The following is a 24,808-nucleotide window of genomic DNA, read 5'->3' on the forward strand; positions in this document are numbered from 1 at the left end:
TAACCGGACCGAACGATCTCCTGAACCCACCTGTCCCGAACGCGGGCCAGCCAGGGTTGAAGAAAACCGAGCAAACGTCCCCCCACCCCAGAACTGGGTGAGGGCGCCCCTTCAGGCCGCAGTGTTATGGGCAGCGGACCCGGACTGGCCGGACTTCTGCTTACCTGTCCACGGCTTCTTTTGGGAGCCTTGACCTTTGAAGGGTTTGCCCTTATAGTGCGACCGAAAGGCACGAAAGGACCCCTGAAAGGGTCTAAATGAAGTATGCTTCTTACCTTGAGCAACCTTAGCCTTGTGGGACTGGGGCAAAAGCGTGCTCTTACCCCCAGTGATCCCCTTTATCAGCGTATCCAAGGATTCGCCAAAAAGACGAGATCCCGTATAAGGTAGATTAGCCAGAGTCTTGCGAGAAGACTGGTCCACAGACCAACATTTTAGCCAAATCAAGCGGCGCGTCAACACCACCACGCTGTGCACACGTGCAGCCAAAGGGATTACATCCAAGTCCGCATCACACAAATACATGACACCCTGATGAATTTGATCCACCACAGCTAACGTCGTCGGCGGGGCAGAATCAGCCACCAGGACGCGCCTTAGCACCTGCGTCCAATCCGCGACAGCCTGAGCTGCCATAAGGGAAGCAAAAATAGCTTTTAGCATGGAACCGGTAACCGAGTAAGTATGGCGGGCAAGAGACTCCAGCCTCCTGTCCGTGGGATCCCGGAACACCGTGGTATCCTCCGCCGGAATCGCAGTAGATTTATTCAAAACCGCCACCGCGTGATCCACCGGAGGCGGCACACACCAACGTTCATCAGTGGCGGGTGTGAAGGGATAACGCAGCTTGAACCTACTTGGCACTGCAAAAGGCTTCTTTATATTGCGCCATTGTTCACTAACAGCGCGCTGAAAATCCTCAGTGCAAGGGAAAACCTGCGATGATTTGCGTCTCCGCTGCGTCCCATAAGAGGCCAGGACGGCAGGAAGACATGGTTCATCCTGCAAATGCAGCGTTTGTTTGATAGAAGCAACCAATTCATCCATGATTGCAAGCTCTTCAGACGAGCCAGGGGGGGAATCATCAACCCCTTCAACCTCTGTTTCCCCTTCCGACCCTACAAAGTCCAGGGACGAACGGGACCCCGATAAGGGGACCCCAGCCATAGCAGCCCCATCACCATCGCCCTCTGAATCAGAGGAAATTGAAACTCTGGGCCGTTTTGTGGATTGGGCAGCCACAAGCATCTGCACCTGAGCAGCTAGGTTAGCCACAACGGTAGCCAAATCGCCCCCCTCGGGGGAAGCAGCAGACCCTTGGTCCCCCACTAAAGTGGGAGGAAATTTGCTTTCCTGAGAATCCATGCCCCAAAAGTTTGCAGGAAAAAAAGGGGTACTGTCCCTTTAAGAGCGCGGCAGCGCAGCCCACCGCACACACACAGCACACACCGACCCCCACAGGGAGAAGTACAACAAACTTAGGCAATGAATACAGGAATAAGGAAGATAAAACCTGGAGAGATCCCTCAGGCTGCTGCATCGATCGCTGGTCTCAGGGCAAAGGAAGTGATGTAATACAGACCGCTCCTATAAAGCCTATGGAAGGCTCCACAAACATGGCCGCCGGTGGGGGACTGCAAAGGCAGAGCATGCAGCGCTGACATGTGGTCTGAGCGGTCGCCGCCAAAATGGCGGCGCTTGGCGCCAAAAGCGCCGCTCCCCTCACACAGTGATGGCCAGCACTTGCTAATAATAAAAAAATGGCGGACCGCAGCAGCGGCCGCCGCATGTATGCATAACATGTCTCACACCATGCCCCACAGCATACAGCCTGTCACACAGAGAAAATACACCACTTGCAACACAGCACAGTGTAGGATGGCCCCCCTCCTTGCAGCCCACAGAAGCAGCAAACCAGACAGGGAGCCCAATAGTGTGTACAGAATGCAGGGTTACACAGTCCCAGACTGACACCCACTAACCAGACAGATCCCCACACAGAGTACACTTACCTTGCGAACGGCGTGGGGAGCCCGCCCAAGCGATCAAGCCGCTGCACAAAAGACAGGGAGAGTCGCAGCCAGGACGCAGTAGAACTGCGGTGCGAAACCGCATGGCGTCCAGTGAGGTAGCCACCTCACCGCAGCATCCCTGCAGCGAACAGGGATGGGTCGTTCACATATGCCAGGAAAAAACCTGACTGAACGCTCGATGGCAGGCTGGGAAGCCACTGGCCCACAACCTGTGACCAGGGGAGCCAGCCCGAGACCCAGCCCGCACGATCCTCTTCATCAGAAGAACTAACTAATGCTGAAAAAAATAACAGCTAAGTAAAGAGAGAGAAAACAACTCAAATAAAATCAAAAAAGAAGATAAAGGCTGAGACAAAAGCCCCAGCACAGAAACAGCCTGCTACTCCTGATAGCTAGACAATGAAACTGAGGTATGGATACAGGAAGCAGGAGGGTATTCACTGAGGGGACCACCCCCTGGGGGTGGGATATGCTAAAAGCTTTAATATTGACATATTCTGTTGCCTAGCTACTCCTACGGAGCAAAGGTCAATAACTCCATTGTGACGAATATGGAGAGGCGGCGACTGTCGGAGGACGTAAGAGAAAAATAGCTTCTGTTCTGTTTGATTACTTCTTAGGATAGTTATTTTATAGCAATTTGAAAGCAAAATGACAGTGTCACACTGCCCTAATAGATTCTTCATAACCAGGAATAAATAATTGTCCAGATGTAAAGAGGGTCAGAGTTGTTGTGGCCTTGTACAAGGGGATGAAATACAAATTTTCTGTGAGATCACCTTGCCAATGCAGTTCTGGAGAGACAAGAAGCCAAAATGCAATTTAACCAGTTGCTGACCACCCGCTGCAGTTTTACTGCGGCAAGGTGGTTCGGTCGCGCGAACAGACATACCTGTACGACGATCGCGCATGGAGGTAGGAGACGCGCGTGCGCCCGCTGTCCCCGCCATGATCTGATTCGGTTCAGAACCAATTAGTCATCAGGTCTAGACCAATGCTTTATGGCCTGGACCAAGTGATCGGTTCTGACCAATGACAGACCGTCCTGTGCCTGTGTAATGTAAACACAGGCACAGGTTTTGATGCAATCTCCTCTCTTGGAGCCCTTTTCAGTTCCAGCGAGAAAGCATTAGACAGTGAGTACACAAGCACTACACTGACACCAGTACACATAGGCACATTTGTCACCCCCTGATCACCCCAGGTAGCCCTTTCACTCCCTGTCACAGTGTCTCTATATACAGTATACATATAATTTACTGATCACTGTATTAGTGTTACTTGTGACGCCAGTTAGTGTCATCAGCAGTTAGTGGTAGTTAGTGTCTGTCCCAGATAGATTTAGGGTACCCGCCATATATCCCTTAAAAAAAATGTAACCCCCCTGATCGACCCAAGTTAACCCCTTCACTGCCCTGTCACAATGTCACTATTATAATGTTCAGATCTTTTTTCTGATCACTGTATTAGAGTCACAGGTGATGTCAATTAGCATAATGCTGGCCATACACTAGCCGAAAAATCGTTCGTTTTTCATCCAGTTAATAAGCACAAATAGAAAATCGGTTTTAATTTTTCAGAGAGGAAAAATCTAAGGAACAGTTTGGAAAATTCCGCCGAACGAACGATAAATTAAAGGTTAATGTGTTTCTCCCCCGAACTGTTTGCACTAGGCATATGTGACAAAACGAAGGAAAAACAGATTCATATATATCCACTGAACGATTTAGCGATCAAAATTCGGTCATTACATGAAGGTGAAATCATCTGCTCTCACGGCCCAGTGTTCCTTATTCAAAAACAAGTTTAACTGATTTTTCAGCTAGTTTATAACCAGCATTAACTTTAGTTAGCATCAATCCAGGATAGCGTCAGATTGCCCACCACATATTTAGCAATAAATTTTAACACTTTGATTGCCAGTGACACACACACACACACACACACACACACACACACACACACTAAACACCTCCATTACTAGTAAAGTGTCTGAACGGATCAATATCTTTGATCAGTATAGAACTATACTAGTGTCCCCAATAGTACAGTATAGTGTTCCCAAAACGCAGCGTTAGCAGAATTGGCCCCAACACCTGCCAGCACCTGCGTTTAGCCCCTTCTCCCAGTCCCCAAGAAGTGCAGTATCAGCAGATTACTGTCACTTTGAATACACAGCACACTAAACCTCAGCGTTAGCAGAGTCAGGCCTGATCTCTGCTAGCTCTATCAGTTACATTTTTTGGTAATGGTTCCAACAGTCCTTACCAACCAGGTGCTTTTCTACCTGTGAGTCACACTAGGTAGCTATGAATTTATTGGCCAAACTGTTCAAACAGAGGTACACTAGTGAAGAGGCCTACACAATGTGGAGCATGACAGATGAGAGAACAACGGGGGAAGTCTCACTGACAGAATTCGAACCTGTAGAGAGCAGCGGCACCCTGACAGATAGCTCTGATGATGGCGTAGTGGTCCCTGCTAATTTCAGGCGTACCCGACCCCCGTTCTTCTGTTGCTGAGGTGCAACAATCGTAGGGTTCTCGTGTCGGTACTAGTGCCGCTTAACCTGGTGAACTGGCAAGCACCAGCGGCCTAGTACATCCTAGTTGTAGTCAAACCAGCACTGCAGGAACCCTTGGTGATGTAGCGAGTCGCATAAGTGCAGTTCAAGCTGGTGTGGTCGCTAGCACAAATAGTGTCCCGCAGCCACCAAAAATTCAAAGACAGGTCTGTACAGCCCATAGTGTCCTTCCTGATGCGCTCGCAAATCCTGATTGGAAGCCCACCACTTCTGCAGCGCCCGTACTTCCCCCCCATTCACTGGCCAACTCCCCTTGGTTTTTATGAGCTGTTTTTCATGGAAGATCTGTACAAATCTATTGTGGACCAAAGCAATTTAGATGCCGATCAAATTATCGCCGCAAATCCAAATTTGACCCTTTCCAGAGAATTTGCCTGGAAATGTATCGCTGTTTCCAAATTTGAATCTTTCTGGGGGTATCCCCCATCATGGGCATTACTAAAAAGAGGGAGTTGCGGTCAAATTGGTCCACTGACCCAATTCATCATATGAAGAATCCATGTTCTCTGCTGCCATGGCCAGGACTATATACGAGCAAATCTTGCAGTTCATGCATTTCAAAGACAATGAACTCTGTCGTCCTGAGGATGATCCACAAAATTCGGCCCCTTGTAAATCACTTCTGTTTCAAAGATTTTATTGGAGTTAACAAATGTAGTACAACGTTTAACATGCACTGGAGAATTACAGAGAAACAACTAATAACCCATAGGGTACAGAGAGCAAACAGTAGAGTAACAGTCGTAACCTCAGGAAACCTTGTAAATCACTTCAACCAAAAACTTGCAGCCTTGTATACACCCCAACAAGCTGTCTGAGTTGATGAGTCCCTGGTTAAATTTTCTGTCCACCTTATTTTTAATCAGTTTCTCCTCAGCAAGCGTGCCAGATATGGGGGGGTCAAGATCAAGATGTATAAGCTCTGTGACAGGGCAACAGGCTATACATATAGTTTCTGGATTGATGAGGGAAAAACGGAATTTTTGTAAAATCTTACCTGTAAAATTCCTTTCTCTGAGTCCTCCGACAGTCGCCGCCTCTTCATATTCGTCATAATGGGGTATTAGACTTTGCTCCGAAGGAGTAGCTAGGCAACAGAATATGTTAACATCAAAGCTTTTAACACATCCCACCCTCAAGGGGTGGTCCCCTCAGTCAATACCCTCCTACTTCCTGCAACCATATCTCAGTTTCAGTGGAAAAGCATTAGAGTATACAACCAAACCCCAAAAGAGGGGCGGGGGCGGCGATTGTCAGAGGACTCAGAGAAAGGAATTTTACAGGTAAGATTTTACAAAAATTCCGTTTTCTCTTACGTCCTCCGACAGTCGCCGCCTCTTCATATTCGTCACAATGGGGACGTCCCAAAGCAGTGCAAACATGAGGGGTGGGAAACGCATCCGCGCCGTAAGGCAACGCAGTCTCCGCATCAAGGAAAGGAACCTCACCAAAGGAAGGAAGCCAGCTGGGCAACAGGAAAAAAACTTGCTCAACAGGAGCAACAACCCAGGAAAAAACAAAGAACCAGGGGATAAAAACTTATCCCAACAGCCAGAGGTCCCAACAAGGGACCCTAGGGAACTGCCGCACTAAGAACCTTGCGGCCAAAGGAAGCATCCGCCGATGCCTGAACATCCACCTTGTAGAATTTTGTGAAAGTGTGCACGGTCGACCAGGTCGCCGCCTTACACACCTGGGCTACAGAAGCCCCATGACGACAGACCCAAGACGTACTCAGAGATCTAGTAGAGTGCGCCTTCACAGGCACAGGGGGAACCTTCCCCTGCAAAGCATAGGCCTGTTCAATGGTCTGCCTGATCCATTTGGCGATGGTAGAGGCCGACGCCGCCATGCCCTTCCGAGGACCCTCTGGAAGAACAAACAAGGAATCCGTCTTTCAAAAAGACTCAGTCGATTTAAGGTAAACCCTTATCGCCCGAACAACATCCAAAGAATGTAGTCTCACCTCTTTCGGATGTTTAGGCTTCGCGCACAGCGAAGGCAAGACAATATCCTCATTGAGATGGAATTCCGAAACTCGCTTCGGAAGAAAAGAAGGATTAGGTCGCAAGACCACCTTATCCAAGTGAATAACCAGATACGGAGACTTGCAGGACAAAGCCGCCAGCTCCGACACTCTGCGAGCTGAAGTGATCGCAACCAAAAAGGCGACCTTTTTGGACAACATAGACAACGAGATCTCCCTGATCTGTTCAAAAGGAGCATGTTGTAACACAGATAGAACGAGATTCAAGTCCCAAGGGGGCAGAGGATCCCTCCTAGGAGGAACCAGATGCCGCACTCCCTGAACAAAAGTGCCAACCAAGGAGTTGGAAGCCACGGGACGTTGAAAAAGAACGGCCAGCGCAGACACCTGACCCTTTATCGTAGCCAGCGCCAAACGCTGATCGACACCTGTTTGAAGGAAGGACAACACTCGGGAAACCGAGTACGTGCGGGGTGAAAACCCCCTGGACTCACACCAGGCAAAATAGGCCTTCCAAGTACGGTAGTAAACCTTCCCCGAGGAAGACTTCCTCGCGTTGATCAAGGTATGAACGACCTCAGGGGAGAGACCCCTCTCCTTCAGGACCTCGGTCTCAACAGCCAGGCCGTCAAAGCCAGCGACTGTAAAGCAGGATGGTATATGGGCCCTTGAGACAGGAGATCGTCTCGAAGAGGCAGACGCCACGGGGCGTCGACCGCCAGATTCACGAGGTCTGCGTACCAGGACCGGCGTGACCAATCCGGCGCCACAAGAATCACCGTGCTGCGTTCCGAGTGTAACCTGCGAAGGAACCTGGACAGCAACTGAATCGGTGGAAACGCGTACATCAGCTTGTACTGATGCCACGGGGCCACTAACGCGTCTGCCCGAGGGTCGCGCGTCCTTGCCACGAACCTGCTCACCTTGTTGTTGAGACGAGACGCGAACAGGTCCACATCTGGAAGACCCCACTTCGCGCACAACATCTGGAAGACAGCCGGGTGGAGAGACCATTCCCCCTGATCCAGGGACTGGCGACTCAGATAGTCCGCCTGCCAGTTCTCCACCCCCGGAATGTGAACCGCCGTTATCGCCGGGACATGAGTCTCGGCCCAGGACAGAATGTCGGCCACTTCTCGAGCCGCTCGGGCACTCCTGGTGCCCCCTTGGTGGTTGATGTAGGCCACCGCCATGGCATTGTCCGTCTGCACTCGAACCGGGCAGCCCTGCAGCCGGTCCGTCCAACGATGAAGACAGAGATTTATCGCACGCAATTCCAGAATGTTGATCGGAAGGGAGGACTCCCCCTCCGACCAAGTTCCCTGGGCGGACAGAACGCCCAGAACACCACCCCAGCCCGACAGGCTGGCATCCGTGGTGATCACCGTCCACGAGATAGGACAAAAAGACTTGCCCCCCGACACCATCGGGGACTGGAGCCACCACAGAAGGTCCCTTCTGGTGCGATGGCCCAACGAGATTTGAAGATCCAGAGATTGAGGTCGCCCGTCCCACCTGGACAGGATCTCCGCTTGGAGACCCCGCGTGTGAAACTGGGCGAAGGGAATCGCTTGGAAGGCCGAGACCATCAATCCCAGACATCTCATGCACGTCCGCAGAGACGAGTGCGGAAAGTCCCTGAGGGACCTGACTTCCACCTGAAGAGTTCTGAGTTTGTCTTCTGGCAGGAAGACCTTCGCCTGAACCGAGTCCAGGATCATTCCCAGGTAGGGAAGACGAACCGACAGACTCAGTGTCGACTTTGGAAAATTTATCGTCCAACCAAACTCCTGCAGAGTTTGCATCGTGACAGACAGGTCCTTCTCCAGACCCTGGCTGGTCGCAGACCGAACCAGAATGTCGTCCAGATACCCCAGGACAGAGATGCCCTGGGCTCTCAATAATGCCAGAACCGGTGCAAGCACCTTGGTGAAAACCCGCGGAGCCGAGGCGAGACCAAAAGGTAACGCCACGAACTGGTAGTGATCCTCCGCAATGGCGAATCGAAGGTACCTCTGTTGACCCTCGAAAATGGGGATGTGAAGATACGCATCCTTCAAATCGATGGAGGCCATGAATTCCCCTGGAACCAGGGCAGCCACCACCGACCGCAGGGATTCCATGCGGAACCTGCGAACCCGCACAGAGCGGTTTAGAGCCTTCAAGTCCAGAATTGGACGAACCTTGCCCTCCTTCCTGGGCACGGTGAACAGATTGGAATAAAACCCCCGAAATCCGTCCCGATGAGGCACCGGAACCACCACTCCCTGAGCCCTCAGGTCTCGCACCGCCAGGTGCAGGTCCCGTAAACGCTCTGGAGACAGTTGAAGATTTGAGGGAAAAAATCTGCTCTCCGGCCGAGAGAGAAACTCGATCTTGTAACCAGATCGAACGATCTCCTGAACCCACCTGTCCCGCACGCGGGCCAACCAGGGTTGAAGAAAACCGAGCAAGCGTCCCCCCACCCCACCCTTCAGGCCGCACTGTTATGGGCAGCGGGTCCGGACTGACCGGACTTCTGTTTACCAGACCAGGGCTTCTTTTGAGAGCCTTGTCCCTTGAACGGTTTGCCCTTGTAGTGCGACCGAAAGGCACGAAAGGACCCCTGAGGGGGCCGAAAATTAGCATGCTTCTTCCCAGAAGCCCCCTTAGCCTTGGGGAAATGGGGCAAGAGAGTGCTCTTACCTCCGGTGATCCCCTTAATCAACACATCCAAGGACTCCCCAAAAAGGCGAGACCCATCATAAGGCAGATTGGCTAAGGTCTTACGTGAAGAGTGGTCCACCAACCAACACTTCAACCAAACCAGGCGGCGAGACAACACCGCCACGCTGTGTACACGTGCAGCCAACGGGACTAAGTCCAAGTCCGCATCACACAGATACATGACACCCTGGTGGATTTGATCCACCATATCCAGGGTCGCCGGCGAGGCCGAATCGGCCACTAGGACGCGCCTAAGCATCTGCGTCCAACTTGCGACAGCCTGGGCCGCCATGAGAGAGGCAAACAGAGCTTTAAGCATCGAACCCGTAACAGAATAAGTATGACGGGCAAGAGACTCCATTCTTCTATCCGTGGCATCACGGAACACCGGGGAATCCTCTGCAGGAATCGCAGTGGATTTGTTCAAAACCGCAATTGCGTGATCCACCGGGGGTGGTACACACCACCGTTCATCAGTGGAAGGCGAAAAAGGATAACGCAGCTTGAACCTACTTGGCACAGCAAAAGGTTTGCGTAAATTGCGCCATTGTTCCTTAACAGCGCGCTGAAAATCATCATTGCAGGGAAAAACCTGCGGCGTCCTGCGTTTTCTCTGCGTCCCATAAGCCGCCAAGGCAGCGGGGGGACACACTTCATCCTGCAAACGCAGCGTTTGTTTTATGGAAGCAATCAATTCATCCATGATTGCAAGCTCTTCAGGCGAGCCAGGGGGAGAATTATCAACCCCCTCAACCTCAGCCTCCACCTCGGACCCCACTAGATCCAGGGAGGAGCGGGACCCCGATAAGGAGACCCCTGCCATAACAGCCCCATCACCTTCACCCTCAGAATCAGAGGAAATAGAAACTCTGGGTCTTTTAGTAGATTGAGCAGCCACCAGCATCTGCACCTGAGCAGCAAGGCCGGCCACAATAGTGGCCAAATCCCCCCCTGGGGGGGAAACAGCGGTCCCCTGGCTTTCCACCAAGGTGGCAGGAAATTTGCCCTCCTGAGAATCCATTGCCCCAATATGATATGCCGGAGAATAAAGGGTTAACTGCCCCTTTAACAAGCGCGGCGAGCGCAGCCCACCGCACCACACACAAGCACAATGAGACCCCCACAGGGACAATAAACTGACACAGGCAATGGATATAGCAAGAACAGAAGGATAAAACCTGAGGAGACCCTCGCCGCTGCTGCTGCCTCGATCGGTGTACCCAGGAGAAGAGGAAGTGATGCGACCAGGGCGCTCTATTAAAGCCTATGGGAGGCTACAAGAAAATGGCCGCCATGCATGTAGAACATGCGGCCGGAGCGAGTGCAGGCAAAATGGCGCCGTTTGGCGCCAAAACCGCCGCTCCTACAGTACAGTAATGCACATAACACCATCCATATAAAAAAACATGGCAGATCGCCGCAGCGATCGTTGTATTGTGCCCAAACATGCCACAAAACATGCCCCACAGCTTCTCACACTGAACAAGGCTGACACAGACAGTGTCACACAGCTTCCCCCCCCCCCCCCTTGCAGCCCGCAGCATGCAGCAGAGTGATAGGGAGACAAACAGTGTGAACAGAGGCAGGTTACACAGTCACAGACTGACACCCCCCCAGACAGACAGGTCCCCACATAGATACACTTACCTCTCAATGGTGTGGGGGACCCGCACAGGCGAACAAGCCGCTGCACATGAGGCAGGGAGAGACGCATACAAGGCGCACAAAATGGGGGTTAAGAAACCGCACAGCGTCCAGTGAGGTAGCCACCTCACCAATCATCCCTGCACCGAACAGGGATGGGTCGTTCCCTGTGCCAGGAGCGTTACCTGGCTGAACACTCGATGGCAGGCTGGGAAGCCACTGACCCACGACCTGCGACCAGGGGGATCAGCCCCGAGACCCAGCCCGCATGATCCTCTTCGTCAGAAGAACTAACAAATGCTGACAAAAAGAACAGCTAAGTAAAGGTAGAGAAAAAACTCAAATAAAAATCAAAAAAGAAGAAAGAGGCTGGGGCACAAAGCCCCAGCACAGAGAGAACCAGCTACTCCTGACAAGCTAGACATTGAAACTGAGATATGGTTGCAGGAAGTAGGAGGGTATTGACTGAGGGGACGACCCCTTGAGGGTGGGATGTGTTAAAAGCTTTGATGTTAACATATTCTGTTGCCTAGCTACTCCTTCGGAGCAAAGTCTAATACCCCATTGTGACGAATATGAAGAGGCGGCGACTGTCGGAGGACGTAAGAGAAAGATAGCAATGTTTCCAATTGGCTCTGCTGAATGCTTATGTGCTATACAAAGTGTCACGAAGAAGTGGATCCTTCCTAAAATTCCAGGAAGAGATCTTTACAGCCCTTTTGTATCCAGAAGGTGCTGTGGCCCAAATTCACAATCCAGTCTATAGAAAATGCAGATACACCAACTTTTTATCTCTCCTGTCCTGGCCAACCTGGTCTCTGAATCGGGGATGGTTTCTGTCGCTACAACGCATTAGTGGAGTATTAGTATAGGGTACAGCACGGCACAGTCTAGGGCACACTTTCACACAGGGTCCCGAAAGATGTTAGATGGCTACCGCATTTTGAGAGACCCTAGTCTAAACGTTTTTTTACAGATACAAAAAAAGTGTAAAAAAAAAAAAAAATTAAAAAATTAAAAAAAAAAAAGTCAACAATAGTTGTCATTTTATGGAGTTAATTTTCTGTTCTTACTGTTTTACTGTACTTTCTAATATAATGCTATACTGTATTGTTTTCCTGTTACTGTGTTTTATTTTTAACCATTGTTTGCTTTGCAGGTACACTCATCAGTTGCAGCACTGATTTGTTTATCTTGACAACAACAGTGTTTGCTCTTAGCATATACGTAAATAAATGACTGCAGCGCTGTAGGAGGTGATTTCACCACCACCACCGCAGTAAAAAAAAAAAAAGAGCATATATGGCGAAGCATAGGAGATGGGGTGGACACAAAGGGCGGATCTCACCTATGCATTTCCATATATTTTTTAACATTTTTCTTGGCAGAGATTTCTTATCCACATCGACTGATGTAAACGGAGGAATCTGTTAGGTCCTTTTTTTTTTTGTTCAGCCCATAGGCTGCATGGAAAAAAAAAAAGAAAAAAAAAGAACCTTACAATATATGCCCAACAAGGACCAGAAACATACTGGTACCTCTCGCTGGACTTTGGGTGGTCATACCAGGATGATGCCTGCAGGTCTAGGCATCATCTTGATATCGTTTTTTTACAGCCAGCGGTCGGCTTTATAAAAAAGTAATCCTAGTGGCTTATTACCTGCTAGACTGCTTTCTTTTACAAGCAGTGGAAGGGGACCTTCCCTCCCCCTCCCTCCCACCTTCCACGTTTTTTTGGGCTCTCGTGTAGCACTGGGTAACCCGAGACTGCAGCCGGTGGTTCCGTCAGCTGACCATAGAGCTGATTGGAGACCAGAACGGCATTGATCATCTCTATGGCCTAAGATGCCGGAAGCTACGAGCATTTCATGACTTCGGTAGGGCCAATGCTTTAAAAAATATATAAAATGTTTGGGGATTCAAAGTAACTTTTGAGTAAAAAAAAAAAACAAACTTTATCATATAAACAAGTGTCAGAAAAGGCTTGGTGGTTAGAAGAATGGGTGATGTGTGTCATAAGCTTCTAATATTGCGCATAAAATGCCAGGACAGTTCAAATGACCCCTTTTTGGAAAGTAGACACCCCAAGCTATTTGCTGAGAGACATATTGAGCCCTTGGAATATTTTATAGTTTGCCACAAGTTTCCGTAAAAATTGGGGATTTTATTTTTTACACAAAGTTGTCACTAATTGATATATTGCTCACACATGCCATGTGTATATGTGGAATTACACCCCAAAATACATTCTGCTGCTTCTCCTGAGTACAGGGATACCATGTGTAAAACTTTTTTGGGCCCCCGAAAACCAATCACCGCGTTCAGGTTTTCTAAGGGCGTAAATTGCTCATTTTACTTCCTCACTACCTATCACAGTTTCGAATGTCAAGATAGCACAAACCCCCCAAAATGACCCCATTTTGGAAAGTAGACACTCCAAGCTATTTGCTGAGAGGCATGTTACATAGTTACATAGTTACATAGTAGGTGAGGTTGAATAAAGACAATAGTCCATCCAGTTCAACCTGTGTAGGCATGTGTGGCTGTAATCATCTCCCATACCCCTGAATGTTCTGATCCTTGAGATGTAAGTCTAAGAGTCTTTTGAAAGCCACCATACTACCCGCAGAAACCACCTCTTGTGGTAGAGAATTCCACAATCTTGTTGCCCTAACAGTAAAGAACCCCCCGCGTTGCCTGAGGTTAAAACGCTTCTCCTCTAATCGCATTGTATGCCCTCGAGTCCTCATGCAATCCCTTCGAATGAACAGCTTTTTTTCTAAGCTGGGATCCCCATTAAGATATTTATAAATTGCTATCATGTCCCCCCTCAGACGTCTCTTCTCCAGGGAGAATAAATCGAGCGATTGTAGACGCTCTTCATAGTCAAGGTCCTCCAATCCCCTAATTAGTTTAGTTGCCCTTCTCTGGACTCTCTCCAGCTCCAACACATCCCTCCTGAGGACTGGCGACCAGAACTGGACGGAATACTCCAGATGCGGTCGGACCAGAGTTTTATAAAGTGGAAGGATTATAGTCTTATCTCTGGAATGCATCCCTTTCTTTATGCATGCTAATATTCTGTTGGCTTTGGAAGCTGCCGCTTGACATTGCATGCTGTTTCCTAATCTATCATCAACCAATACTCCCAGATCCTTCTCCATTTTTGATTCCCCCAAGGGCTCCCCTCCTAACGTGTATTGTGATTTTATGTTTTTAGTCCCCAAGTGCAAAACCTTACACTTCTCCACGTTAAACCTCATTTGCCATGTCGTTGCCCACTCTGTTATTTTGTCCAGGTCATTCTGCAGGATATCTGCTTCATGTTGTGAAGTTATTGCCCTGCCCAATTTTGTGTCATCTGCAAAAACTGATATCGAACTACTGATCCCGACCTCAATGTTGTTTATGAATAAATTGAACAAGGTTGGTCCCAGGACTGAGCCTTGGGGGACCCCGCTTACCACCTCAGACCAGTCTGAGTATGCGCTGTTTATTACTACCCTTTGGACCCGCCTTTTTAGCCAGTTCCGTATCCAAGAGCAAACCCTGCTATCGATACCTGCAGACCTTATTTTATAAATTAAGCGCTTGTGGGGAACTGTATCAAACGCCTTAGCGAAATCCAAGTACACCACATCCACTGGTCTCCCCCTATCTAGCTCACAGCTCACCTCCTCGTAGAATGTAAGGAGATTGGTTTGACAAGAACGCCCATTTGTAAACCCGTGCTGATTACTGCTGATGATGTTGTTGTCCTTAGCAAACTCTACAATATAGTCCCTTATCATCCCCTCCAGAAGTTTACATACTACTGATGTCAAACTGACAGGCCTATAATTTCCCGGGATATGCCTCTGGCCCTTTTTGAATATTGGAATCACGTTAGCTTTCTTCCAATCCCCTGGTACATCTCCTGTCCTAATACTGTCAGCAAAGATCAGGAACAGTGGTCTCGATATAACTTTACTGAGTATGTTGAGTTCATGGAATATTTTATAGTTTACAGGACCCCGAAAACCAATCACCGCCTTTAGGCTTTCTAAGGGCGTAAATTGCAGTATTTTGCAGCTCTCATTTGTTTTGGAAAATGAAGAAAGAAAAGTAAAATGTATCTTTTTTTCAAAACTTTGTGACAAAAAGCGAGAACTGCAAAATACTCAACACGTTTCTCTTCAAATAGCTTAGGGTGTCTACTTTCCCAGAAGAGGTCATTTTTTTTGGGGGGGGGGCTTGTGCTATCCTGCCATTTCATGTTCTCCAAAATTGTGATAGGTAGCGAGAAGTGAAGTCAACAATTTACGCCCTTAGAAAGCCTGAGGTCCTGTATGCGGCTGTACTGCCAAAAAGTCTCACACATGGGGTATCCCCATACTCAGGAGAAGCAGAAGAATGTATTTTTAGGTGTAACTCCACATATACCCATGGCATGCGTGAGCAATATATCATTTAAATGACAACTTTGTAATTTTTCAAACACCTGTGACAAAAAGATTAAATATTCAATGGGTTTTACATGCCTCTCAGGAAATTCCTTTCGGGTGTCTACTCTTTTCAAAAAGGGTAATTGGGGTGGGGGGGGGGGTTTTGTACTGCCCTGCCATTTTAGCACTTCAAGAAATGAGATAGGCAGTCAGGAAGCTGCGTAAATTCCAGTATATGCACCATAGTTTGTAGACATTATAACTTTTGCACAAACAAATAAATATACTCTTACTGAGATTTTTTTTTTTATCAAAGACATGTAGCTTAATATATGACAAAAATTTAGTTTATTGGATCTTAAGAAAAAGTACAAAGTGTAATTTTTTCTCAAAATTTATGGTCTTTTTTCGTTTATATCGCAAGAAATAAAAACCGCAGAGGTGATCAAATACCATAAAAAAGCTCTATTTTTAGGGAAAAAGAACATACATTTTGTTTGGTTACAGCATTGCATTACTGCGCAATTGCCAGTTAAAGTCATGCAATGCCAAATTGCAAAAAATGGCCTAGTCATTAAGGGGGTAAAACCTTACGGTCCTTAAGTGGTTAACAAACCCCAGTTGGACTTGGAAGCAATGAGAGCGAGACTGAAAAGTACACCCTTACCATCTGCCCTTCCTCTTGGCACTTTTGTCTGACATCACTCAGCATGTCTTTTAATTTTGCTTTTTGTTGGTCCATTTCATCTAGCCGGTCTTGTGCATCTTGCTTCTGTGCTTCCAGTTCCTGTAATGTTGACGTTTCGCGGTCTAGATCATTCTGTAACTCCTAAAATCATACACAAGTGCAGATTCTGTATTAATTCTCCACATTAATCTGTATGACACACATTTACTAATTATTTCTTTACATCAGTAAAACAAAACAGACAAATAAATAAGCTTGTACTGTAATTAGGAGTCTTCTTAAGACCAGCAACTCCATTCACCACATCTACCCCAGATGCATCAGCACCTTTTGGGAAGCAACTGAACGGAGTGGGATAATTCAGGTCAACAGAGCATGGCTTATTCTAAAGTCAGTCAACACAACCTATCCAGCATCAATATAGCCCATGAAATAAACAGAATATATAAAAAATATACAAAATACAAGTAAGCATAATTTATTGATTTTTCAAAGAATAATCCAACAACTTCAGGCAACCCTGTCATTTTTAACCACTCGGCTACCAAGCCAATTTTGACATTGCTCTCATACATCTAAAAACCTGCATTTTCCTAGAAAATTATTTAAAACTTCCAAACATTACACATATATTTATTTTTTTATAATTTTCTACAGGTACTTACATACAGTTGTGCTCATAAATTTACATACCCTGGCAGAATTTATGACTTCTTGGCCATTTTTCAGAGAATATGAATGAGAATATGGTTAGTGTTTGGCTGAAGCCATTTATTATCAATCAATTGTGTTTACTCTTTTTAAATCATAATGACAACAGAAACTACCTAAATGACCCTGATCAAAAGTTTACATACCCCAGTTCATAATACCGTGTATTGCCCCCTTTAACATCAATGACAGCTTGAAGTATTTTGAGGTATTTGTGGATGAGGCTCTTTATCTTCTCAGATGGTAAAGCTGCCCATTCTTCCTGGCAAAAAGCCTCCAGTTCCTGTAAATTCTTTGGTTGTATTGCACGAACTGCACGTCTGAAATATCCCCAGAGTGGCTCAATGATATTGAGGTCAGGAGACTGAGATGGCCACTCCAGAACCTTCACTTTATTCTGCTGTAGCCAATGACAGGTCAACTTGGCCTTGTGTTTAGGATCATTGTCATGTTGGAATGTCCAAGTACGTCCCATGCGCAGCTTTCCGGGCTGATAAATGCAAATTTTCCTCCAGTATTTTTTTTATAACATACTACATTCATCTTGCCATCAATTCTGACCAAAATTTCCTCTGCCTTTGTAGCTCACACATCCCCAAAACATCAGCAATCCATCACAGTAGGAATGGTGCACCTTTCATCATAGGCCTCTCCAAATGTAGTGTTTATGGTTGTGGCCAAAAAGTTCAATTGTGGTCTCATCACTCCAAATGACTCTGTGCCAGAAGGTTTGAGACTTGTCTCTGTGCTGTTTGGCGTATAGAAAGCGGGATATTTTGTGGCATTTGCGTATTAATGACTTTGTTCTGGTAACTCGACCATGCAGCCCATCTTTCTTCAAGTGCCTCCTTATTGTGCATCTTGATACAGCGACACCACATGTTTTCAGAGAGTCCTGTATTTCACCTGAAGGTATTTGTGGGTTTATCTTTGCATCCCGAACAATTTTCCTGGCAGTTGTGGCTGAAATTTTAGTTGGTCTACATGACCGTGGTTTGGTTTCAACTAGTGATCGACCGATATTGGTTTTTCGTTGCCGATACCGATATTTTGGCAAATGCATATCGGTATCGGCTGATATTTTTGTACGGCGTAACGTTTTCAACCTGAGGACGTATGGAAATGTCCTAAGGGCGGGAAATGGTTAATTACTGACCTGCACTAAAAAGTAGAAATGGAGATGCAGTATGCGCATCCAGGTCTTAAATGGGTTCTATTTATACAAAACATAAGATACTAAAGAGGAGTAACCACGTTAATCCTTACATATTAATAGCAAACTCTTGCTTAACAAAGGCAGTTGGCCAGTTTTAACATGTACTGCACTGTATGCAAATAATGAATGTCCCTTTTTTCTTTTTTTTTAAAGCAAGACTTTGCTATGAATATGTAAAAGTTAACATGTGGTTACACGGCTTTAGTATCTTGTTGTGTTGAATATGTGATTTAGGACCTAAATAAACATCTCCATTTCCATTGCGCATTAGAAATAAAAAGGAGCAGGGATGGAGTTGCTGGATTAATTTTCTTGAAACAATAAATCATGCTCACGGTCATGGCTAAAAATATTGACACCCTGCATGTCTGTCAAATAATGCACCACTTTCGCCCAGAAAATTACTGCAACTGCAAATGTTTAGGCATTCTCACGTTTATTTCTTTTGTTTGTATAGGCAGTCCCTGGGTCACAAACCAGATCGGTTCGGTAGGTTTGTTCTTAAAGGGGTTGTAAAGTCAGAAGGTTTTTTATCTTATACATTCTATGCATTAGGATAAAAAGCCTTCTGTGTGCAGCAGCCCCCCTCATACGTACCTGAGGTCCCTCTTTGTCCAGTGGTGTCCACGAGTGTCTCAGCTGTCCGAGATTCTCCCTCCCGATTGGCTGAAACACAGCAGCAGCGCCACTGGCTGCTGCCAATCAAAGTCAGCTAGCCAATCAGGAGAGAGAGGGGGCATGTCTGAAAGGACAGAGGGAGCTGTGAGTCGGCACCGGTGCCCCAATACCAAGCTGCTTGCTGTGAGGGCACTGAACAGAAGAGGGACCCAAGAAGAGGAGGATCTGGGCTGCTCAGTGCTAATCCATCCAAGTGTAACTCCAACCATAAAAAAAAAAAAAAGGGATTTTTGACTTACCGTAAAAGCCATTTCTCTGATGTTGATTGACCGACACAGCTCCCAATCTTCTTAACCATTTGGTTATACTGCCCCCTACAGGAAAAGGACACGAGGCAGAAAAAACAGTCTGGCTACGCCTATGGGCATTCCCAGGGGGCATACTCCCACTCGCTGCCAGTGATGGAAGTAACTGCGTTAAAGTAAACGGCGTTACTTAACGCAGTTACTTTAGAGGGTAACGAGTAATCTAAATGACTACTCGTCCCGTCAAGGTAATGCAGTTGAAATTACTTTGGCTTGCGTTACCGCAATTACATCTACCGCCACTAGATGGCAGTAGTGTAATTCCTCCTCTCCTCTATGACCGATGCCAGCGCTGTCCGCAGCACTGGTCTCAGTCAATGAGAGAGAAAGAGAGAGAAGCAGCACGCAGGGCCGCTGATAAGGCAGCACAGCCAGCCCTCCTGTACCGGGCCTGAGCCTCATTAGCTGAAAAGGGGGGCCCGGGCAGCTGCCGAGCAGGAGAGCCGACTGTACTGCCTATGCTGACACTGTTTTTCATGCTACAACCAGGCAGACAAGTCAGAGGCTTGGGCGCTGAAATCTGTAACAGAGGAAGCACGGAAACACACTTGTTGCAGTGCTTTTGCCACTTTACATACGGAATCCAGGCTGAAATGCAGTGAGGAGGGCAGGCAGACCAGCTAGTTTACACTACAGTCCGTAATCAGACACTTCCGAACTGCAAACAACTGCGAGCCTCTATGATCAAAGGACAGTATCGTTACCAAGGGGGGAGGTCTGTCCAGTCACTTGTACCTGGCTCAAGTGCACTGATAACGTGACTGGCTTTAGTAAAGGTAGGCTGCAAGAAAGGCTGGGAGAGCTGGAGCACCTTCTGCATTTTCTAGTTTATTTTATTATGTTCCAATGCCCAGCATGGTCCCTATTAGAGGGTCTGTACTGAGATGGGGCTGGGAGGTTGGTCTGTGCTAAGAGGAGTTTAGGACTGTGGGGGGCAACCTATACTGGGTGGGGATTTGAGGCTGTAGGGGGAAATCTTCATGGGGGGAATATGCCCTTGGAGGGGAGATTTGTAGTGAGAGAAAAGGGTTTGGTTGTCCTCAGCGTTACCATGTGGTGCAATTTTGGAGCCCATTCATTTGAATGGGCTTTAATTTACACCAGAACACAGAAAAAATAGTGCATGCACTACATTTTGGTGGTGTGTTTGCAATCTGCTTACATACAGGTGGCATTGACAATACAATGGCACCCGCAGCAGATCATAAGGGTAGTGCTTTCCTGCAGTGTGGAAAAGGCTCAAAGAAGAATAAATACAATTCTAAAAAAAATTAAATTCTAAAACCTAGTTAGCAAAAAATGAAGGGCCCGTTCACATGTGCTTTGCAATCTGAAGAGCTGTCAGCATTTGACAGGTGGTGAGGAGGCAAATTGCCTCCTCGCTGCCTGTTTAAACCTCACACTAGAACGCCACAATCGTGTGCTTTGCATGCAGTTGCAGGGCACTTGCAGAGCAGCACTATTCACTCGAATGGGTCTTTTTCAACAAGGGTATAATTTCTGCCATGGTTGTAAAGCACAGCATCATAGTTGTGGCATGTGTATACCCCTAGCCACTGCCTCTATTGCTAAAGAGGGTAGCAGTTTGCCAGGCAGTAAAAGCACAGCTCAACCATGGGTTTTTACCACCCCCTAACTTGAGTGTAAATCAGCCCTAAGGACTCATTCATCCATGTACCCTAGCCACATGAATGAGTAAATTGTTCAGTCCACACAGCTGGAGCTGCCTGTTACTCTAAGACAGGGGTCTTCAAACTATGGCCCTCCAGTTGTTCAGGAACTACAATTCCCATCATGCCTAGTCATGTTGGTGCATGTCATAGTTTTACAATGCCTCATTGAATGTGTAGTTATGCAACAGCTGGAGGGCTGTAGTTTGAGGATCCCTGCTCTATGGGAGACACAGTGGTTGTATGAACACAGGACCCATTTTGACAGGTGTGCAATTGTAGGGGAGTGGTCCTTGAGGGACACTTTTTGGGGCCATACACCTGCACTCACACACCTGTCACCTATATTGTAAAATATGCTGCTTGCACACAGGTGGCACCAGCTAAATAAACCACTGATTCACATTGTACAGGCCACAGTATTCTTGTGAATGAGCCCCAATACCTTATTCACACACACAGCTTTATTTATTTCTCAATATGCTTTTAGATTTAGTAGGATTTCTAGTATGTTTGAGTCCACTAATAATGATTTTAGTGTATTTTTAGTCTAAGTATCAATATTTTTTTTTGGGGGGGGGGGGGCCCTGTCAGGTAGACTGTACGGGGCCCCATCATTTCTAACAGCAGCCCTGAGCAGCAGCACAGGCCTGGAGGAGGAGGACGCAGCCAGACAGACCCCAGTGTGCTGGGCTGGCTACCAGCAGCCAGACAGCACCTCCACCAGCAGCCAGCCAGCATCTCCACCAGCAGCCAGGCAGCCAGCATCTCCACCAGCAGCCAGGCAGCCAGCATCTCCACCAGCAGCCAGGCAGCCAGCATCTCCACCAGCAGCCAGGCAGCCAGCATCTCCACCAGCAGCCAGCATCTCCACCAGCAGCCAGGCAGCCAGCATCTCCACCAGCAGCCAGCATCTCCACCAGCAGCCAGGCAGCCAGCATCTCCACCAGCAGCCAGCATCTTCACCAGCAGCCAGCATCTCCACCAGCAGCCAGGCAGCCAGCATCTCCACCAGCAGCCAGGCAGCCAGCATCTCCACCAGCAGCACAACAGGTACCAAAACAAAAAAAACTCAGTAACAGACAGTCAAGACAGGAGGACTCAGGACTCAGACCCCCACAGTGCACCACACCACCATCAGCCACCACCACCTACCCACCCTATACACCCATTGACCCCTATATACACCTACCCACACACTCTATACACCCACTGACCCCTATATACACCTACTCACCCACCCTATACACCCACTGACCCCCAAATACACCTACCCACCCACCCTATACACCAGCAGTTTACCACGCAGGTACCACAATGCCACTCTCAGCAAATACCACTCAGGTACCACTAACCAAATACCACGCATACAAGGGGCATATAAGTTATTTGACATATTTAAATATTTTTTTAAAGTAACGCAATAGTTACTTTCCCTGGTAATTAGTTACTTTTTTACTGCTGTAACTCAGTTACTTTTTGGGAGAAGTAACTAGTAACTATAACTAATTACTTTTTTTAGATTACATGACCAACACTGCTCGCTGCTATAGGTAATCAGTTTTGATACAAGCAGCGTCATAAGAATTACAACTCCACAGAGGGGCGGGTGCTGTATCCGTCAATCAGAGAAATGGATTTTACAGTAAGTCAAAAATCCCATTTTCTCTTTCGTTCATTGACGTACACAGCTCCTGATCTTCTTAAACATTGGGATGTCCCAAAGCAGTGTTAAACATGAGGGGTGGGAACAGTGGAAAATAAATTCCCAAGGCTACCATCTTGGGCCTGCGCGCCGTCTTCCTGACGGCGGAAACGATCGAGTTTGGCAGCGGCCTCGGAGCGTTTGGACGGTGGAGACATGGCGGCAGAGAGGCACGGTAAGTAGGCAGGCACACTGGAACGGAGATGCGGTGAGTATCGGGTCACAGGATGAGAAGAAACCGTTAATGCCGGGAGAGAGGAGCTCACGCACGTCTGCTCACATGAAGCTTCAGGCCACGCCGTCAAATTCCCAAGGCTAAACTACAGCCAACCAAGTAAATAGGAGCTCAAACAAAACAACTGGAGACCACCTGAAAAGAACAATACACCCTCAAAGAGGACCAGGTCCTCTAAACACCAGCCTGAAAAACGTTGCGGCCAAAGGAAGCATCCACAGATGCCAACACATCCACTTTATGGAACTTTGTGAAAGTGTGCACAGTCGACCAGGTGGCCGCCTTGCAAACCTGCGTCACTGATTCCTAATGACTGAAGGCCTAGGAGGCATTGAGCACCAAAGTAGAATGAGCCTTGACAGGGAAAGGAGGAACCTGACCCTTGATGGAAAAAGCCTGAAGCACTGTCTGATCCATCTAGAAATGGTTGCAAGTTAGCGGACAACCCTTTCCGAAGCCCATCCATGAGCACAAATAGCGAGTCTGATTTCCTAAAAGACTCCGCAGCTGCCAGGTACATCCTAATCGCCCAGGCCACATCCAAAGCATGCCAAGTAATTTCCTTCAGGTGTTTTTGCCTGGGACACAGGGAAGGCAACACGTCTTCATTCAAATGAAAATCAGACACAACCTTTGGAAGGAATGACAGACAGGGGCGAAGAACTACCTTATTTCTGTGAACCACCAAGGTGAACGACAGGAAAACGCCACCAATTCCAACACTCTGTGCTCAGAGGAGACATCCACTAAAAAGGCCACCTTCTGGGACAGCGTAAGCAGGGGAATCTCCCGAAGATTCTCAAAGGGAGGCTTCTGGAGGACTGATAGCACCAAATTGAGGTTCCAAGGCAGTTAACAGAGACTGCACTAGAGGAGCTAAGTGCCGAACCCCCTGAAGAAAAGTATGCACAAGGGAGTGTGTGGCCAAGGGCCATTAAAGAAGACCGCTAAGACCGACATCTGGCCCTTGATAGTACTCAAGGCCAGTATCTGCTCAACCCCTTTTTTGAAGGAAGGTTAAGATCCGAGCCACCAAAAAAGAACAAGAATGAACCCCATAAGACTCACACCATGCAATGTATAACTTTCATGTACGATGACAGATCTTCCTAGATTTCCTAGCTTTTAACAGCATTGGAATCACCGATACAGACAAGCCTCTATCCAGCTAGCAACTGTAAAGCAAGATGGAAGATTGGTCCTTGGGACAGCAGAGTCTCCCTGAGAGGAAGCTTCCAAGGAAAGTCGGCGACCAGCCGCCCCAGATCAGCGTACCAAGCCCGGCGCGGCCAGTCCGGGGCCACTGAGATGACCGGGATCCCTTCTGCCTTGATCTTTCGTATAAGTCTTGGCAGAAGCTTTAGAGGAGGAAAGGCGTATATCAGACGATACTGACCCCATTGGGCCACCAGCAAGTCTGTGAAGTCCGCCAGAGGATCCCATGACTGAGCCACAAACCTTTGCACCTTTCTGTTGAGCCGTGATGCCAACAGATCCACCTCGGGAATGCCCCACTGGAGGCAAAACTGATGGAAACACCTCTGGATGAAGGGACCATTCCCCTTGGTCCAACGCCTGCCGACTGAGGTAATCCACCTGACAGTTTTCCATACCGGGAATATGTACGGTGGAGAGGGCTGGAACTAACTGTTCTGCCCACCTTAGAATGCAGGCTCCCTTCAGAGCCGCCAGGACACTTCTTGTGCCCCCCCTGGTGATTGACATAAGCCACGGCCATAGCATTGTCTGCTTGAATGCACACTGGACATCTCTGAGACGATCCGTCCAATGTTCAAGGCAAAGTCTGATCGCTCAGAGTTCCAAGACATGGATCGGTAGTCTGGACTCTTCCAGTGTCCAGGTCCCATGAGCAGAATTTTTGGCGGAGACACCTCCCCAGCCGGGTAGGCTGGCATCCACTGTCCAATAAAAGGGGAGGAAGGATTTGCCCAGCCGAAGCACCGGAGAAAGAAGCCACCATATCAGGGACTCTTATTCTCGGCTCAGCCAGACCTGATTGTCCAGAGACTATGGAGTCTTGTCCCATTTGGCCAGAATCTCTCTTTGCAGGGACCTCACATGGTAGACACCATCAGGCCCAGCACCGCATGCAAGTCTGAAGGGATGACCATCTGCTGGACAGCAGGAGATGAATTGCAGTCTGCAATTTCTGGAGTTTGTCTAGAGGAAGGAGCACTCTGGCTAAGGCCGAGTCCAGAGTC

The 24,808-nt window shown here is 47.9% G+C and overlaps 1 protein-coding gene across 4 annotated transcripts in view; it reads right to left on the bottom strand.

Annotated features, from left to right (window-relative positions):
* Positions 1–24,808, bottom strand: part of EPS15L1 (epidermal growth factor receptor pathway substrate 15 like 1) — a 354,413-nt gene that overhangs the window by 127,574 nt on the left and 202,031 nt on the right. For all 4 annotated transcript variants that reach the window (XM_082248118.1, XM_082248120.1, XM_082248119.1 and 1 more), the window contains one exon: positions 16,046–16,207. In XM_082248118.1, the coding sequence (XP_082104244.1) occupies positions 16,046–16,207 (162 nt within the window). The remainder of the gene's footprint in view (positions 1–16,045; positions 16,208–24,808) is intronic.

This window comes from Pelophylax lessonae (assembly GCF_965119305.1).
Source record: "Pelophylax lessonae genome assembly, chromosome: 1".
In the NCBI taxonomy this organism is placed as follows: domain Eukaryota; kingdom Metazoa; phylum Chordata; class Amphibia; order Anura; family Ranidae; genus Pelophylax; species Pelophylax lessonae.